This window comes from Castor canadensis, chromosome 7 (assembly GCF_047511655.1).
Source record: "Castor canadensis chromosome 7, mCasCan1.hap1v2, whole genome shotgun sequence".
Taxonomy (NCBI): Eukaryota; Metazoa; Chordata; class Mammalia; order Rodentia; family Castoridae; genus Castor; species Castor canadensis.
The window spans coordinates 12,790,813-12,807,700 of record NC_133392.1 but is presented as its reverse complement, the minus strand read 5'-3'; the positions used below and the strand labels follow the sequence as shown (position 1 = coordinate 12,807,700).

Below are 16,888 nucleotides of genomic sequence, written 5' to 3'. Positions count from 1 at the left end.
AATTCGGAGTTATATGACAACTCAGGAGGAAGGAGGAAGAGGGAAAAACAACGATCAGTACCAGTGGTCTCTCACCCCCATAAGAAGTTGAATTACTTACGCATTAGGCTGTAAATGTGCTTTTCTGCAACATGTTCCGTAAACAGCTTAATAAGGTCATCTTTTAAGTCTCTGTTGAGCTTGGTTTCAATGTAAAATTTATTCTGAGAAAAGAAAATAAATTATTTTTGGTGTATCGATTGGGGCAAATGAACTGAAGCACTAAATATTATTTTAAGTAAACAATGCATAAAGACATCAATTAAAACAAAAAGAAAAAGCCTAACCATCAAACAACAAAAGCCACTATTAGTCACATGCCTTTCAGGCATGAGTTTGAAAGAATAACAATATAAAATACTATGAACCATATTACCTCCAAAATGACTATCAATTGTCCTTACTCCAGCTATGAAACAATCTATGCCTTCCTTACAGATCTGAAATGTCACCTTTTATCTTTATTAAACTGCCACATTTACCGCAGTCTCTCTCTGGACTCTGGTCCCCTTGGTGTGTCTATCCCTGGTTCAATGACAAACACTTAAATTACTGCAGCCTCTCCATTCATTTTGATGCCAGGTACAGCAGTTGAGCAATCACCTCTTCTTGTTCATCTTTATAGCAGTTTTTCTAAGCAATTTTTATTTTCATTCTACATTCCCAAAATTTCTTTTCCCCATTGGAAGTAAATATCTAAAGCAAGTTTAATTTTGAATTAAACTAATAAACATTTCAACTATCAAGCTACTTTTACAATTGACATTTTTAAAATAAAAATTTAGAGCAAAGTTGCTTTGGCAATATACTTTAAGTAAATTACCCATCTTTGAGACTTCTGTACTTTATTTACAGGATCAAAGAATACAATAATTGTTTAAATCCCACAGATAAATTTTCTGCATTTATAGTGTTCTGGCCTGCTGGTATACTATACTATTAACATTTAAGACCTCAATGTACAGCTTTTTATTTTGGATTTTCTTGTTTTTGCTTTTTTGGAGACAGGGTCTTGCTAGGTAGCCCAGACTAGTCTCAAACTTGAGATCCTCCTGCCTCAGTCTCCCAAGTGCAGGGATTACAGATGTGTGTGTTCCCATGCCTGGTTTAATACACATCATCTTAATGTGCTCCTTCTATTCTTCAGTAAGTAACAACAGCCCATTAAACAGAAATAGCATGAAAACTTCAGAGGCACTCAGAAACTGTTATTTCACCTCTTCAAATAACAGAACATTCAACTACTTCTTAGGTAAAATAATGTTAAGTTGCAATACTCTGAACAAAAATATGTAACATCTTTATTTGACTTCTGATCTTCCAACAAGATTTTTTTCTGGTAAGTTGTCTATTTTCTAGTTTAATGACTTCATCTCTTAAGAGAGTCACAGACAGACTTCTAACAAAGACTAATTTTGCAAGTAATACTATTTCTGTGACTACAAAGGACAGTCTGCTGATTATGCCCCTAACAGGTCAACATTTCAAACTATTCTTCGAATAATATACTTCAAAAAAGCAGTGCCAAAGTTTTAGAAATTTCTATCTACTAGACAATAAAAACAATTTACATGACAAACTTTCATAAATAAATATAAAACAAATTCAAGTTCTTAAGCTATGTGAAAAGTTGTAGTTAAATTTCACTTTGCAACCCAACCTCCCTTATGTGAATTTTTCTAGGTGAAGTTCACTTTTTCTTCTATAATACAGATTTGTTAAACCCCAGGATCTCACCATAAAATTTACGAAACCAGCCAATGGCATTACAGAAAAGTATAAAATTTGTTACAAATTAGCTGTTCATGTTTTGACCCAAAATCCAAGCTATGATAATTTAATTTTGTTTTTTGTTTGTTTTCCTAACCCAACTAGCCAAAATACTTACTGGAAAATGCCATTAAAATGACAGACGTGGAATTAAATCAACCTAGTCACCTACCCTTTACTCCCTTATCCAAAATAGGCCCTATCCTTAAGCTCCACTTACATTCATTGTCTCCACTGAAAACTAAAACAGGCTGCACACAGTGGCTCAGATCTGTAATCCCAGCTACTTGGGAGGCAAAGATTGGGAGGATCATTGGTCTCTAAACTGAAGAGACCACCCACAGAGTGGGAGAAAATATTTGCCAGCTACACATCAGACAAAGGACTGATAACCAGAATATACAGGGAACTTAAAAAACAAAACTCTCCCAAAATTAATGAACCAATAAAGAAATGGGCAACTGAACTAAACAGAATTCTCTCAAAAGAAGAAATTCAAATGACCAAAAAACACATGAAAAAATGCTCACCATCTCTAGCCATAAAGGAAATGCAAATCAAAACCACACAAAGATTCCACCTCACCCCTGTTAGAATAGCCATCATTAGCAACACCACCACCAACAGGTGTTGGTGAGGATGTGGGGGAAAAGGAACCCTTGTACACTGTGGTGGGAATGCAAGCTAGTGCAACCACTCTGGAAAACAATATGGAGGCTTCTTAAAAATCTAAACATAGATCCAGCAATCCCACTCTTGGGGATATACCCAAAGGAATGTGACACAGGTTACTCCAGAGGCACCTGCATACCCATGTTTATTGCAGCACTATTCACAATAGCCAAGTTGTGGAAACAGCCAAGATGTCCCACTACTGACGAATGGATTAAGAAAATGTGGTATTTATACACAATGGAGTTTTACTCAGCCATGAAGAAGAATAAAATCTTATCATTCTCAAGTAAATGGATGGAACTGGAGAACATCACCCTGAGCGAGGTTAGCCAGGCTCAGAAGACTAAAAACCGTATGTTCTCCCTCATATGCGGAGGGAGATCTAGGGCAAATGCAGCAATGTTGTTGGATTTGGGTCACATGCTAAGAGGCGAGCACATTCGGGAGGAATGGGGATAGGGAGGAAACCCAAAACAGGAAAGTGTTTGATGTCCCCACGGCAGCGGAACTAATACAGAAAGCTTAAAGCAACAGAGGTCAATATGGGAAATGGATCAGGAACTAGTGAAAAGGTCAGGCAGAAATCAATCAACTTGAGTTGCAACACATTTGTACATGGAAGCAATGCTAGGAATCTCTCTGTATAGGTATCCTTATCTTAACTAGCAGAAACGCTTTGTCTTTCTTATTATTGCTTATGTCTTGTCTTCAACAAAATTAGAGATAAGGGTAGAATAGATTCTGCCTGGAAGCGAGGGGGGTGGGAAGGAGAGGGAGAGGGTTAGGTGGGAGAAATGGCCCAAACAATGTATGTACATGTGAATAAATGAATAAAAAAATTAAAAAAAAAAAGAATGAAGAAACAGAAAAGAAGAGTCGGTTTATCAGGCACAGAAAGGAAAGGCTTTCTAGACAAGAAAACACAAGCAAAGGCATGGGAAACCTTGACAGTGTTCCCAAATATCTAAGGATCCCAAAGAATACCTTAGGTTGTTAGGTCATTACCTAACCATTAGGGCTGGTTCTCAGCACTAAATAAATAAAATCACTATCTGTTCAATCTCAAAAAAAAAAAAAAAGAAGAAGAAGAAGGTTGGAAGGATAAGTTTTGAAGCCAGCCCAGGCAAAAAGTTAGTGAGATCTCATCAAGCCAGGATACTGATGCATGCTTATAATACCAGCTATGAGGGAGTTTTAAGTAGGAGGATCACCATTCCAGACAAAAAGTGAGGCCCTACCTGAAAAATCAAATGAGCAAAATGGGTCGGGGTGTGGTTCAATTATAGAGCACCTGACTAGCAAGCCCAAAGCCCCAGTATTAAATCCCAATACTACAAAAAACAAAACAACAAACAACAAAACCAAAACAGTGAGAATGAGTTTTCTAGAATGAAAATGAAAATATCTGTTGAGATATTTACTCTCCTGATGAAAGGATTTCACCAAAATGATACAATATGGTTACCTCTCAGGCTTCCTGACCCTTGCCAAGAAGTAATTCAGACCCCTCAAGCCAGGTGCACATTAACTCTAATATGATGGGCAACATTTCCAACCAGTTTCAGGATTCATAAAGGAGTTCTGGCACTTAAACCAAAAGCAAAGCCTTATTACCCATTTTTTCCAAGATAAACTTTGGTAAAAACATGGCAAAACCAAGTTTCTTCTGCATTACGCTAACTGTAAAATAACTGAGGTTTTATGTAAACCACAGTGTTACATAATCTTTTGGAAAGAGTCTTTTTTCCCCCCCAGTACTGGGGCTTGAACTCAGGGCCTTCACCTTGAGTCACTCCATCAGTCCTTTTTTGCAAAGGGTTTTTTTCGAGATAGGGTCTCACAAACTATTTCCTTGGCTCGCTTTGAACCATGATCCTCCTGATCTCTGCTCCTGAGTAGCTAGGATTACAGGCATGAGCCACCAACCCAGCTGTTTAAATCTGAGGTAGCTGGAGGCAGTTTTGTTTTATTGTTTTGTTTTTGGGGTATTGTTTTTGTTTTAATAAAGTTCATTTTATGAAGAAAAGGTCATTTTAAAAACTGGTATGCCCATTATAATAATGTATACATTGCGACCAAGCACTAATCTAATAAACTGATGGAATAATGGACTCTAGGGGCCCCTCTCTTGAATAGGAAAACTAATAATAAGGCTCTACTACTTGGTACACTTAAAAGGGTGAGAGGGCTAATCCACACACCACAGTTTACAAACTACACTATGGCGTGATACTCCACATAAAAGAGATCAGCAAATGGAAGGCACGTTCTATCGCTCTATTTTTTATGGAACGATGTAACATTTCTACATATCATGTTCTTAGATACATCCCCACCTCTCTACATTCTAAGAACAAGAAGAAACTGCTCCAACTTACCATATATATGAAAAGAGGCACAATGCTCTGCAATGCTCCCATGTACTGCCCAAGAGCTATATTAAATCTTTCAATATAGAGGTCTGGAGGGCTGGCCTGTGAGAGAGAACATAAATGTGGTCAATCTGGGAGCCAGAAAGGAATCCTGCTACTACAGACTAAAATGCAAACAGACTAAGAAGGAATCCAAAGTTCACACAATACACAATATAGAAGAGCTTATACACTGAAGTTCAGTTAAGACTCTATTTTTGTTCCCAAGATTGCGATGTAAAGCTAAGCTTTCGTCTAGCCATCTTTAAAACCTGTATAACCTCAACACATTAAAAGGCTTGCTCTTGATTGAAGTGAAGTTGTTGCGGTACTGCCTTCTGGGCCTGAGATGTAAATGTACTTCTGGGCTTTACTGTCGAATGGAAATACTTGGTGTTTGGCGAGGTTGTGCTGTTATCCGTTCACTGGTCAACTGGGAACCCTCGTTGCAGCATCAAGAAAAACGTAGTTGTGAAGAACATGGATTTTGGATTTGGACCTGGACCCACTTTCTGACTCCTCACTTTTTTGTCATTTGGGAAAATTACTTGTCCTAAGGCTAAGTCCCTATGTTTGTAAAATCGAGGCAATAGTAAAACCTACTTTATATGATTATTATAAAGATTAAATGAGATGATGAATGTCAAATGTTTACTACAGTGCCTGGCACATAGAGTGACTCAAATTATGATCATTGCTTTTTGTTATCACTAATTAGAGCCATATTGTCCTAATCCAAGTGTTCTTAATAACATACCTGCCAATAATGGCTTCTAAGTGATATGTGACAAGCATGGGAAAATCATTATCAGTTTTATTTTGACATTCATTCACGAACTCATATACTAAACCCTGAGGTTTCTTTGAAAAGGAAAATATAAAAAATAAATAAGTAAGAGCTGAAGGATGAGAGAAATGATGAGATGTTAGACTAAAGTACAAACTAAGTTTGTGAGATCTTAAGTACAATATGGAGCATGGTTAGTGGTGAATTTATTAACTTAATTGTTGCAATCCTTACACAATGTATGTGATATCAAGCCATCACAAAATACCTTCAGTATATACAATCTTTAATGTCAAACATTTAATGTTAAACATTTTTAAATGTTTTCAAATAAGAAGTATATATTTTTAATTACTGTGAAAAAATCTCTGAGGGCTTCTACGTGGGTAAATTGCTTTTTGAATTCTATGTATACTTTATATAGTTTGTTAATCATATATTTGGGAACTAATTGTACAAGCCTTTATAAGAGACTAGTGATATAAAATAAAAAACACAGTCCCCCAAAAAAAAAAAAAGAGGCTTGCTCTCTTAATGAGTAAAAAGGTACACTGAAAGTGAAGGTAAGGGACTGGCAGAGTGGCTCAAGTGGTAGAGTGCCTGACTAGCAAGGCCCTGAGTTCAAACACCATACCCTACCCCCCAAAAAAATGAAGTACAATTTAAAACCATCACTGAATTACGCAGACATTTTCTATAGGTATCAAACTATATTCAGGCCTAGAATGGGAATTAAAAGTGGTACAGGTCCAATACAGTATTAGAATGGCTAATGAATTTTTATAGTCACCTTAGGCTCAGTAAGTAACATTCAGAATTCTATGTTAGCTTGGTTGTAAACAGCTTTGTAGCTAACCAACTATAAACAACATTAGTTAGAAACTAGGAACTTAAATGTCCATACATATCTGCAACTCTATACAGTAATAAAGAATAATGCACACCTCCTAGTTAACTCACTGTTACAAATACCAAGACACAAAGCCATCAAGAGAACACTTCCAACTTTATTGAATGTGTCTGTCCCTCCAAAACGCGTATGTTCAAGCCCTAGTCTTCCAGTGCATCTATGGAGGAAGGAAGTAATTAAGTAAGGAAGTAATTAAGGCTCTGTGATGTCAAAAAGGTGGGACCTGATCCCATAGGACAGTGTACTTATTAAAAAAAAAGACATCAAAGAGCTTACTTCCCCCAAAATGTGGCTCAAGGGAAGATTATGTGAGGACTTCAGTCAGAAGGCAGCCATCTACAAGCCAGGAGGAGAGCCCTCACAAGGAATTGAAACAGCCTGCACCTTGATCTTGGACTTCTCAGTCTCCACAGCTGTAAAAAAAACAAACTTCTGTTGTTTAAGTCACCCAAACTGTGGAATTTTGTTGTGGCAGCCCAAGCTAAGACACTGTTATATAACATCCACATGCTGTTTCATTATATTCTCTAAATTAATTTTAATATTGAAGAAATGTAAATAGGACAGTAATATGCCTAAGATTGAAGAATTAGCAAATGATAAACCTGACGCAGGTGGCTTGCGCCTACTACCCTAGCTACTTGGGAGGCTAAGATCATGAGGACTGTAGTTCAAGGCCAGCCCAGGCATATAGTTCATGAGACCCCCATCTCCAAAATGGACTAAAGGTGTGACTCAAACAGTAGAGTGCCTGAATTATAAGCACAAAGCCCTGAGTTGAAACCCCAGTCCCACCAAAAAACAACAAAAAAAAGAGAATTAGCAGCTTACAGATATATGTATTCAACTAAGAATTCGCTCCTGGCTCAGGGTACTGGAGAGTGGGGCATGATACAAGACATCATGTAAGCAAAACAGATTCTACACTATGTCTAACTTGTGGAACCATCAGAACCTGACAACCGTATCTTACATATATCATATTGCTTTCCAAGAAGGACATTAAGAAATGCAAAAATGAAAGATTCTTAAATATTAGGTTCAGAACTGTGAACTTATGAAGCTCTGCCTAAGCTCTTTTAGAAATAAATGTTCCAGTACTATTTTAAAGTAAGATTCACCTCATATAATTTTCAGTTCTACTCAGCTTAGAATATGTATGGGGAACTGGCTCCACGACTCCTAATTCATCTTCCATTATTGAGTATTTACAGGCTTGGTGCAAGATAGGTGCTTTATTTACATTTCTCTTTTTCAGTCCTCCTAACTGCCTGCAAAGTGAATGTCTTTTCTATTTCACATAAGAGGCAAACAGGCCTCACAAATAGGCAGGTGACTAATTATAGCCCAAGAACTAAGACTCAAACCTTGATCAATCTGAGTCCTTTGGTATCTATTCAAAATTCCCCTCTGGGCACTGTAAACTCTTTTGTTTAAAGTTCAAACTTCTCAATCAGGGCCCAATGTCTGCCTCTCCAGTTTCATAGCCTGCTCCCTCTCACAATGGAGCCCAGCTTAGCACTGATGTGGGCCTCCTAGCAGATCCCACAACATCAGTGTGCAGTTTCAGGGTTTCTAGATGACGCTTCTCCCCTCAACACCTTGCTCCACCCCTAACCACTCACCCCAGATCACTCCTACACATTCTATCTGAGCTCCGCAGCCCTTCAATGGGGCAACTCACTCACTGCTCCCACTGAGTGGTCTCTGCCACTGACTGCAAGCTCCCGTGTCTCATCTGCACATCTCCAATCTGACCAGAGGGCCTGCAACACAGTACACAGAAATGTATTTTTTAAGGACAGAGTCTTACTGAAATCTAAATTTTCAATCTAAATCTAATCTAGTCTTATTTAAATCTAAATTTCTATTTTACTATTTAATAAGGCTATCTAACACTGGGCAATTCATTTAGCCCTCTGGATTTCAATTTCCATACTAAATAAGAAAAATACCAATTGTGCTACATCCTAGATGTGCTGCTGAGAATCAAAAAAATAATGTAGAAGTGCTATGAAAAATGTCAAGCACTGCACTTGTCTATGCAACTAGTAAGTAAACAAAATTGCTTTCTGAATTTGTCTAACACTTTAGAAAAATCCATTAACATTTTTAAAAGCATTCTTTGTTAACTAAAGAACTTGGGGGAAATGGCTCCATATTATGGGCAAACTCTTAACTATCATTAATGAACAGAAACACATGCAGCATCTTCCTCTAAACTGCTTCAAAGAACTCTGGAAATGATATTTCAGCATTCAAAGAAATATATTCTACAGGTATATGAGAAGAGAAAATCTTAAAAGCTGTTGCATTAAAATAATTTTCCCTTTTCATAAGAGGACACTTTATCTAAAAGTTAAAATAATGAACAGTGGTCAAAAGGTATTTAACAGCAGAAAGACTAAATAAAATTGAAATCCTTAGTTATTCTTTTCAAGAATACCCAAAGCCTCAAAGGTTGTGAGTATTAAAAAGCACTTTTTGTACTGAATCAAATGTCAGAACACTTAACTTTTTTACTTCCACTTACTCAAAACCTTTTAAATGACAAGACTATAAATTATAAGTGTTCTAAAATAAACCCAATTTTTTCTAGGAACCTAGAAATAAATGCCATTTTGAAAACCCAATCAAATTGCTCCTCCTTAAAACTTATATTCAGTAGACTTTGGTCCCATTGGGAAAATGCTACCTCGTTGAATTACATTATTTCAACACAACAGTATTTGACTTGGACATTAAATGAAGTTTTTTTTTTTCTCCCCTTCAAACAAAACAAGAGAAAGCCCGCTGCCATAAAAATAATAACCATTTTTACTATAAACTTGCATCCTTTTTTTTTTTTTTTTTTTGATGGTGCTAGGAGAGAACCCAGGGCCTCACCCATGCTAGGCAAGCACCCTGCCATTCAAACACCCTTTCGCTCTCATCTCTTCCCTTTCCCTTTGCTGCTTTTCTCTTTCCTCTCTTTCACACCCCCCATCTCTTTCTTTCTTACTGTTTGTGTGTATGTGATGAGTAATGAACTCTTTGGTTTAAAATTCAAGTTCAAAAGTTTAGAGTTTTACTTTTACTCCTTTCTCCCTGAAGCAACTTTCACTTCTTTTATATTCTTCCAGAAAATTTTATGTCCATACAAGAAAATAAGTATCATTTATAGCTATCAGTCACAATAATCTGCACTTTTCCCAACAATGTATCTTGGAGTCAGTTTTCTTCTAATGATTCTCAAACATTTTGGTTTCTGAAACCTTTTGCGCTCTTAAAAAATAAGTGAATATTCTGAAAGAGCTTGCATATGAATGTTAGCTACCCCAATGACAATTTCCTGAGTAGGACTTAAGCTGGGTGCAGTGGCAACAGCTGAAGTCCCAAGTACCTGGAGGATAAAGAAAGGAGGATCACTCGACCCCAGGAGTTTGAGACCAGCCTGAGCAACACAGCGAGACTCTGTCTCCCCAAAACCTTAAAAAAAAAAAAAAACCTAGACCTTAAAAGTGTTTATTAATGCATCTCTAACAACAATAAAATATTCTTCACATCTCAACAGATTCTCATGATAAAACTATATTTTCCAAAACAAAAGAAAAATTCATTAAGACTGCCATTATTTCAGCATTTCTGTAGATCTCTTTAGAGCCCGGCTCACCAGAAGACAACTGAATCTACTTCAGTACTGAATCAACAGTAATCAACTGCTTATAGGTAAACGAAGAAACTAGTTCCACATAGACCGCAGATTAAAAGGTTTTTAATGCCTTTTTAGACAACTGTAGATATTCTCCCCTGAAACCTGACAAGTAGCAGTTTCTTAGAGATTAGTAGCAATGATTCCTGAAATGAGTTTTTAGACTCTACTGTATTAAAACTCTTTGGTTTACCTTCCACTTTAAATGGGTCTTTAATGCACGTATTTCTACCATCACCCATTGGTCATTTGGAAAATAATGATTCCCTAAGTCATGGACATCTTCTAAAAGTCCATTCATACTCACACAAACACTCATAGCACATAAAAGAAAATACACTTTTAGTATCACCACCAATCTCATCAGTGAAAGTTTTAAAATACTGGGAAGCTCTTAGGGTCACAGTGGTAGACAGGGTTCCTGAAGTTATAATAATAGCAATAAGCACTATCAGTTGTTTTCCTTGGACAGATTCACTTCACTCGTTTTTGAGAACATGCTGGTCACATACCTAAGTCTAAATAACTATTGTCTGTAAGTTACTCATTTCAAATAAAAATGGTGTTTTACAGGGGAGGAGGAGCAGGAGCTGATTTTCTTAAACTTTTGGTATACAGCTTCCCATTTCTTTACAGAACACTAAAAAGTATCTCTCAGTCAGAGTTCAATAAAACTAACTATGTTCATTGCTCCATGAAGGATATTCTCTCTCTTCTTTAATGCATGTATGTTTAAGTAAAGCTTCGCTAAGCCTAGCATACCGCCATCGCTTTTGCACTGCAGAGCAAATGCCAGTATAGTGAAAGGGGCAAATAATATCTGAATAAAAGTGGGAAAAAAAAATCTTGATTTTGCAGGCCTGAAAAGGTTTCAGGGATCCTAAAGGTTCTCAAAGGACAACACTTTAAGAACATCTATCTGTAAATAGTGTTTGAATGTACTATTTATTGTATTAGATCCCACAACTGACAGTTTGTTAATCTACTGCTACTATAGGTAACAGTACAATGAATCATTTATACAACTGTCATTTTGTAAATAGTAATTTCAAAGAAAAAATTTTAAATTAAACAAAGGTAAAACTAGCTGATAATCTTATCCCTCATTATATGAAAAGAAAACAATTTTGGTGTCTAGTTTTAAATAAATCAACCTAACAATACCACTAAAAATAGAAACTTTTACAGTGTAACAGTAAAGTGTAAGAAATGCCTTAAAGCAAGATCTGATATATTGTACCTTCACTGGAAGGTAAATATTAAAGCTTGTTGTCTTTAATATTCAAAGCTAATTAGATTTACATTAATTTTAGAAGAGCATAATTTATTTAAACAATGTTACTAGCCAACAGATTTAAATACAATCTAAGCCGGCACTGCCCACTTAACTCTCTTATCTTCACTTTCAGTGTGGTAGATACTAGCCATGTGTAGCTATTAAGCACTTGAAATGTGTTTAATGAAACTAAGGGATCAAACTTTTACTTCATTTTAAGACATTTTAATTTTAATAGTGGTTAACTGAATACTGTGGTTATAAAATACAAACAAGTTTCTATAATTTCATGTTTATATATCTAATATATCTACCCCATCACCGTTTCACCAAAATGAAACATAAAAAAATTAAATGCTGTATCTTTTATCTTCGCAAAAACATTCTTGTTGTCCTCAAATAAATAAATGACTTTTGCATATAAAAATAAACATATGAAGGAAGAAAGAGTAGTAGAGCAGGACCCAACAGACACAGCAAAGTTACTAACCTAAAATCTCTAAAAGACGAATATGTATTATCTGAAACTTCTTTAAATACTAAAAAAATGCAACTATAGAAAAATAATCAGTACCCACACCAAGATAACTCACTAACGTTTTTCTATCTTCTATTTTTTACCCTCTGTTTGTCTGTCTTGTCTGCTTCAAGAAACAGATTATTTTGTAGCCTGCTTTCATCGCTCAGCTTTGTCCCAGGTCAAATTTCTTTCTGCAGCATAATCTTAAGAGCTGTCTGTCATGTCATCATCTACTTTATCAGTCCCTTGCCACTGGACACCTACGCTATGCTTTGCTGCTTACGTTATCCAGGCTTGGTGCATTCTTCTACATATAGACCAACACTAATGGCCAAAAGGTATTAGCAACCTCAGCAACAACAAAACCTATACTTCAACATAAGGTACTTTGTATTTCCTTCTCAAAAGAGAAGACCAGGTTCAGGAACAAAGGTACACCACAGGCCAGTGGAATGCTGCTCTCCACATCTCCTGAAGGGTTTATTTAATAATGCTGATTCTTTTCCAGGCTCTAGGTCCTGACTCAGAAACTTCCCAGAGATGCTTATTTTTAATGAGAACTTCAGGGGATTCTGTAAACAGCTGGGCAAGCAGCTGGTAAGCACTTAGAAACCTCTTTCTCAGGCCTCTTTAAAGGAATGGCAGGATATATAGGACAGAAGCTTGGAGATTCAAGGGAAGTATTAAGCAGTGACCACCCATCCAACGCAAGGCATCTACTGTACTTACAAATAAAAAATTAGTAAAAACATGGCACACTAATGCTTCAACATTAGTGTCAGAGTAGAAGTCAATCTTCTTTTAAATTTAACAGCTTCTTGATCAGTATCAAATGCAGGAATTACAAAGTCACTATTGTGGGGTACGGCGAGGGTGGGACTCATCTTCGCTGGATTTAGGAATAAGCTCACGAGACACAGACAGTGCACACACAGGTAGATTTATTAGAAAAACAAAAGGCTGCAGCTAGAGCAGTGCAGCAGAACCTGGAAACCAGTCCCAGCTGAGGTAAAGACTGGGGCTTTTTATGGACACTTTAAGTTAGGGTAAGGGTTAAGGGGTTCTTTCCATTGGTAGTGGATTCGCACATGCAGGCTCTCTTCCATGAGCTGGTCTGTTTGCCCCTTTTGGGGGGTGGGAGAACAACCTTGAGAACATCCTATCTATCAGCCCCAAGGCAGATTTATGAGACCCTGTATCTCTTCCTCAGGGTGCAGGAATGCAAATTTATGAGACCGTGTATCTCCTTCTCAGGGTGCAGGGCTCATAGTGCTCTTCCTGGGGGATGGGATATTGAGTCACTCATCTGTCCTTCAGGTTCCCAGACCCAACATTACTAAAGTGTAACTGTTAAGTTCCATCACTCCTATCATTTGTTTTTTGATAGAAAAAGCTGATTAACCTAAATAATCATATTTTTTTAGCTCATAAGACATATAAAGTTTCTTTATCTTATATTTGCCATGTTCAACAGGTAAAATAAATTCCAAAGAGTGACAAGGTCCATGAATGAAAGGACACATGAACTGTTTCTTCTTTGGTAATGGGAGCCATTACAAAGCAGGCAAGCAATGAAAGTTGTGATGAGTCACTGAAGGTCAAGTGTAACCTAACAGCACAGACTCTCTGGGAGCTTCCACAAGGGCAGCCCACACCTCCTCTCCAATTCTTCTCCATGAGCTTCCACTGATGGTCCAGAAAAGGCCTGAGGGCAGTGACAGTCATCTGAGCGTACCATCCCACAGAAGTGCTGGGCCTGCCAGGGTGTGAGGCAGGGCAAGGGGGGGGGAGGTGCCTGAAGAAACACAGGTGTACTTCATTTGGGTCCTCCAGGAGCAAACAGGTGGCACCCAGCAGATAATGAGAGACATGACCCTGCTCATACTCAAAAACCAAAAGCCATAAGCCATTTGCTGAAGGGAAGGCTAAGAAACCTGCCTGCACCTGTTGACCTTTCTTTGACCTGAGGCAAAAACTGTCTATACTCCAGGAGAGGTCCAGCATGGTAGAAGAACCACAAGTGCCCAGGTATTTGCACTATTATTACAAAGCAAAACCATACTGCTGCCAGGGGAGGCAGGAAACTCTCCCAAAGACACAAGACAAAATTCGGCCACCACAGGGTGCATATACTTACAGGGGGAGGAAGGACTCACCTGTACTAAGACTAGAAGTAAGAGCCTGCAGGTCAAACCCAGTTTACCACCTGTTCTTATAAAGGAAGTTTTACTTAAGAACAAGGTAGCCAAAGCCCACTGAAAGATTCCGAAGGCACAACAACAATGAAACCCAATTCCACTACAGACAGGATTGATTCAACTCCTCACCTTAACAAGCCTGGCTTACTCCTTTCTAGGCATAAATATCAATCGTGACAATTTCTATTGTTCTTTTTATATCCAACATCTAATACCCAATCAAAACCTAAGAAGCATCAAGAAAGCAAGAAAATATAATCCACTGTCGAGAATTAAACATTCGAGAAGCCCAGATGCAAATACAGCACATTTGTTGAAACTATCATACAGAGCCTTTGAAATAACTATGACTGATATACATACAAAATGACTTAGTTGGCAGCATCACAAAATGTTAGTGATTCCAGCAAAGAAATAGAAACTATTTTTTAAAGAGTCAAGTGAAAATGTTAAACATCCTCAAATTGTGTCTTCATAATGTTTTGATCTGCATTACCAAGTACCAACTTTGGTATTTTGTATACCATACAAATAGATCTGGATGCAATCATCAAGACCTTATTATTATTTTCTCAATCAATCTAGGAATTCCTTTTTAAAAACAAAAAAAAATCTGTCTTAGCCTGACAAAGTGGCTCCTGTGTGTAATCCCAGCTACTCGGAAGGCAGAGATCAGGAAGCTTGAGGTTCAAGGCCAGCCCTGGCAAGCATTTAGCAAGACCCCATCTCAATGAGCAGCAAACGGCATGGTGGAGTACACGTCATCCCAGCTACGTGGGAAGCATAAATAGGCGGCACAGTCCAGGCTGTCCAAGGCATAAATCTAGTACCGCCAAAATAAAATAAAATCTGCCTCTACTTGACTAGCTTTGGAAAAAACAACTGGTATAAAATACCAACATATTCCATGAATTTCCAGAACAATAATATACTACCATGTGCAGACCCATTAAGGCTCCAAAAGCAACGCTGTAATAACTAAGACTGACAAAATTGCTACATAAAAATGGAACTTCTTCTCAAATAGACAGGTACATCCAATATTACACTCTCACTGCATTTCCATTTTTTGCTGTGCAGATATTATTTCCATAGACTAATATGCCAAAAAAAAGTTACATAGAAGTGAATTTGAGGAGCTGTCACAGGCCAATAATATACATATTAGATACTCCTAAAATTAATCAAAAGAATAGTTTTCAATTAAAAACTGTAAGAAGTCCAATTGAGTCTAACATAAGATAGTAGAAGACATTTTTCTTTTCATTTTGATCTTGGTATTCAAAATCAACTACTATTATTAATCACTACCACCTATGGAAAAATGGTTTGGGCTTCTATCTAGAATAAGACTTTTCTTATTTTCCAAATACTATTTGGGCTTAGACAATCTGGCTTCTGTGACATTGATTCTTACCTTATCTATATAACCATGAATGAGGTAACCTAGGTTCTGATCCTAGCTTTTAAACTGAGAGGCAACACTGAGCAGTTTCAAAAGTTCAAGATTTACTTAACCAAGAACATACCCAAAAAAGCCAGAGAAGGTAGATGACTTCTCACTTTTCTACACACCTCAATGTGTAGAGTAAACAGTACTACTTTATCCCCACGGGCTTATTTTTTAAAGAATTTTTTTCCTTATCTTTTGCAACTTAAGTTCATAGCTATCTCAAAACAAATGTATTTTTAAAAACTACAATTCATAACTGTATTCTGTACACTCTAAAAATAACCAAATATAAACAACTTTTCATTACTGAAGTGATTTTACTCACCTGCTTATCACAAATTCCAAGTTCAGGAGATTGTTTCAACTGGAACAGCAGATGCTTCTAGCAACATCAGCTGTAAAGTAGCACAGGCTTTCTCCCAACTCACAGTAAGTGATCATGGACTCTCTATCTGGAACCCACTAGGATGGTATATGTCACTGTGAACCCAGTCCTTGCCTTCAAAGGCTGTTAGTGAACATGTGAAGACTATGATCTGAATGAGAACCTATGGAAGGACTGAAGGCAAGGGGGTTCCCTGGCAAATTCTCTTACATAAGAATTACTTTGTTATAACAACTGCTTAAAGTTCTTGTTTGTACTTAGATATCTAAATAACTTATAAAGAAAAACCTTCGGTAGAATACACACACGCAAAGTTTCTTACAATTTGATAATGGTTTTTATTTTATTTGAAATCTATGAAGGGGTATCAAGCAACTTCCTTATTATCTAAAATCTTCTCTATTCTAGTAAGGAGAAAATAGCATGTTCGAGAGAAGGAAAGTGTTTTTATTTTTTTAAACAGACTGAAGTTCAACAGATAGAAAACTTAAAGCCTTTAAAAATACAAAATTTCAAAGACCACATATAAGACAACAGGTTGAGTTATGCTGCCACCCACTGGACAAAAAGCAAATACCAAAGGAATCCTTATGCTGAATTTTAGCACCAAGAATTTAAACTGGCTCAGGTTATTGGCAGTTTGACAAGAAAGTGTTCCAACCTGGTGTCTATAAAGTCTGAACCAAAGTTAAGTAATGTTAACTAATTCTTGTCTCATTTCTACTAATTTCCACTGTTAATTGGTTTAAGAGTCAAATCATATATTTGGCTTA

The 16,888-nt window shown here is 37.0% G+C and overlaps 1 protein-coding gene across 1 annotated transcript in view; it reads right to left on the bottom strand.

Annotated features, from left to right (window-relative positions):
• The window catches only part of Cacul1 (CDK2 associated cullin domain 1), an 80,556-nt gene that overhangs the window by 20,509 nt on the left and 43,159 nt on the right, over positions 1-16,888 (bottom strand). Inside the window, exons 4-5 of the mRNA XM_020183364.2 lie at positions 4,863-4,958; positions 101-203 (exon numbers count right to left, since the gene is read on the bottom strand). Of these exons, the coding sequence (XP_020038953.1) occupies positions 101-203; positions 4,863-4,958 (199 nt within the window). The remainder of the gene's footprint in view (positions 1-100; positions 204-4,862; positions 4,959-16,888) is intronic.